This window comes from Stegastes partitus, unplaced genomic scaffold (assembly GCF_000690725.1).
Source record: "Stegastes partitus isolate 25-593 unplaced genomic scaffold, Stegastes_partitus-1.0.2 Scaffold2991, whole genome shotgun sequence".
In the NCBI taxonomy this organism is placed as follows: domain Eukaryota; kingdom Metazoa; phylum Chordata; class Actinopteri; family Pomacentridae; genus Stegastes; species Stegastes partitus.
The window spans coordinates 5,721-8,525 of NW_007580722.1; the positions used below are offsets into that span (position 1 = coordinate 5,721).

At 51.4% G+C, this 2,805-nt stretch overlaps 1 protein-coding gene across 1 annotated transcript; it reads right to left on the reverse strand.

The window, feature by feature from the left end:
* Positions 1 to 221: 221 nt before the first annotated feature.
* Positions 222 to 660, reverse strand: LOC103375815 (eukaryotic translation initiation factor 4E type 2-like; the record flags this gene model as incomplete). Its single annotated transcript, XM_008306127.1, has 2 exons — positions 222 to 458; positions 532 to 660. Coding segments are annotated over 2 exons (366 nt in total), but the record flags the coding sequence as incomplete, so codon positions are not given.
* Between the last annotated feature and the right edge of the window lie 2,145 nt (positions 661 to 2,805).

Sequence of the window (2,805 nt, forward strand, 5' to 3'; positions counted from 1 at the left end):
AGGAAACTTTACAAAGTGCATTCTGGGTAAACTTTCCAGGCTCATGTCAGCATGTGTGATGGTGGTTGGTCAGAACCAGTTCTAGACGATGGAAGGACCGGTTTACCTCCAGAACCATCTGTAGACAGGGTTCTCTTCATAGTTTCATTGAATGTTGACGTCTGTTCATGGTTCCAGCTACAGAACCTGTTTCAGTCTGACGTGGCTCCACAGAGGCTGCATTACTGCAGTAGTAGTAGTACTGCAGTAGTAGTAGTAGTAGTACTGTAGTAGTAGTAGTAGTAGTGCAGTAGCAGCAGCAGTACCTGGAAGCGTATGGACACCACGGCTCCACAGATCTCCTCTCCCACCATGAACTGCTCTCCCAGCATGGCCAGGATGATGTTCTCCCAGAAGCGACTGGCCAGACCTTTACGTAGACGGATGATCCACTTCCCTCCGCTGCGGTTGGACTCGTCCTGGGGAGGAGACAGTATCAGAGTACTGCAGCACACTGTAGTACTGGCTGTGGTATTACTGCAGTACTGTTACCTCCCACATGGGTTTGATTCCCTCCTTGAACAGGTGAAAGTCACTGTGTCCACTCAGGTCACCTGGTCTGACCAGGTGACTGTAGAACCTCCAGAACTGCTCCACCTGGACACAGACAGACAGACAGGAATCCATTGATTATTGATTATTGATCACCACCACATCTCCTCAGCGTTGGCCTGCAGACTGCTGTGTGTGTGGCCCAGTGGAGGCTGACAGCTGGACCAGCAGCGCCCCCCGCTGGTCACGTCTCAGCATCACATGTGGCCGAGCAGTGCTGCTGCTGGGTTCTAACTCACTGTCCACTGCTCTGGATGACTGAAGGAGATTTAGAGGCGTCACAGAGGACGACCTTCTGCTGATGTGTGCTCAGGCTGGGCCCTCACCATCATGCTCTGTACAGGCAGACCTGCTGATGGTTGCTACACCAGTCCCAGAGGATCAATGGTAACCGTCCTGCTGCCGGCTCTGCAGACAGTCAGAACTACAGTTGGTCTCAGCAGGTATCGCTCTAATGTACAAGGAGACGAAGACGAGCGTCTGTCCGTCATCAGCTGCAGCTTCCTGCTCTACGGCGGGGAACCAAACACTCTGCTGTTTGAACTTCAGCAGAAACGACGTTCTCTGCAGTTTTCATGTCAGAGCAGAAACACAGCGAGACACCTGAAGTTCACCACGTCCAGGATGAATGAAGCGATCTGCAGAGCAGAGCTCAGTTGGTCCTGTTATAACTCAGACACAGCTGGAACCAGGAGTTCACCTCGGCTGTAGAGAAAGACAGGAAGCCTCTGGTTCTCACATCAAACCAGACCAAACTGTTCCTGGTTCCTGTTCCAGCTCAGTCAGCATCACCAACATTATTCATATCTGCTAAACACCACAATAATGAGAGGCGGAATTTTCTATGACTTTCTTCANGGACAAACCGATCACCAATAATCCAACAGCATTGATTATTGATCGGGACCAGGTTTCAGCGGTCAGGCGGTTTATGTTCTTGGTGTTTGGGGAGAGTTTTGATCAGAGATGTTATCGATCAGGAACCTTGATCTGATCAATATTAGATGTGAAATCGGGCCGATGTTCTTGTGAGCAACCAGGACCACAGAGTCCAAACTCATGCTAGAACCAGAACCAGCAAATGTGATCTTCAGGTCCTGGACGTGGTCCTGGAGGTTCCTGTCATGGTGGCCAGACCTCCACAGTGTGGATCAGTAGCTGTAGTTTGAACTGGAACCTGGTCTGGATCAGCTCTGGTCCAGTTCTGGTCAGCACCTGTTCCGTCAATCTGAAGGCTCATGGTTCTGTTTGGTTTGTGTGGTTCTGAGGTCTTTCTAAGATTTCAGTGTACGCTGCGGTTCTGAGCTGCAGCGTTTCAGTGGGCTGTTGGTTCTGTGCTGATCTGTTAATCCTGATCTGGATTAGGTCCATCCTCAGAGATCACAGCTCCCAGCTGGTCTGCAGCCAGGAATAGAGGCAGGATTAGACCTGTGCTAACCCGCCTGGAAAGGCCTGGAAAGGCCTGGAACGGGTCAGTGCAGTGGGGCCGGTGGCAGCGCTGCCAGCTGGGTCACGATTCAGGGTTCTCTGTGGGGGTTCTGGGCTCCGCCTTGGAGATAGAGAGCTCAGGTCTGGAGGGACCTCAGCAGATGGTTCCAGATGTTCCTCTGCAGCTTGAGTTCTCAGGTCGGATGACATGTGGGATCCCTGCAGAGTTCTGGTACTCCTCCCAGCTGGAACCTCTGAAGATCCAGTGGCTCTGAGTCCAGGAACCTGCTGCTGGTCGGCCCAACAACACCACTGGAAGTCAGAGCTTCACCTTCCAGGGGAGCTGTGTTGACCAGGATGGGCCAGTTCAGGGCCCGACCAGAACCAACCAGGCTCTAGAGCAGATTAAAATGCACTGTGCTCAAGGAACACAACCAAGAGCTCGAGGTGGAACCAGCCTCCAAACTCCCCGGTCTCAGTCTGATAGAGCATCCACATGCGCAGAACAAACCACAGAACCAGAGGTCCAGAGTCCTGACGGGTCACAGACAGGACCAGCAGCTGGACTCGGTTCTCATACATCACATCTGACTTCTGAAGGGAATTTAAAGCTTTATTTACACCAACAAAGATACAAACTGATCACGAATCAATCACTGATCAATCAACATCAGAAACAATAAAACAGCTTCAGTCCACTTCAGTCAGTACACACACACACACACACACACACACACACACACACACACACACACACACACACACACACACACACACACACACACA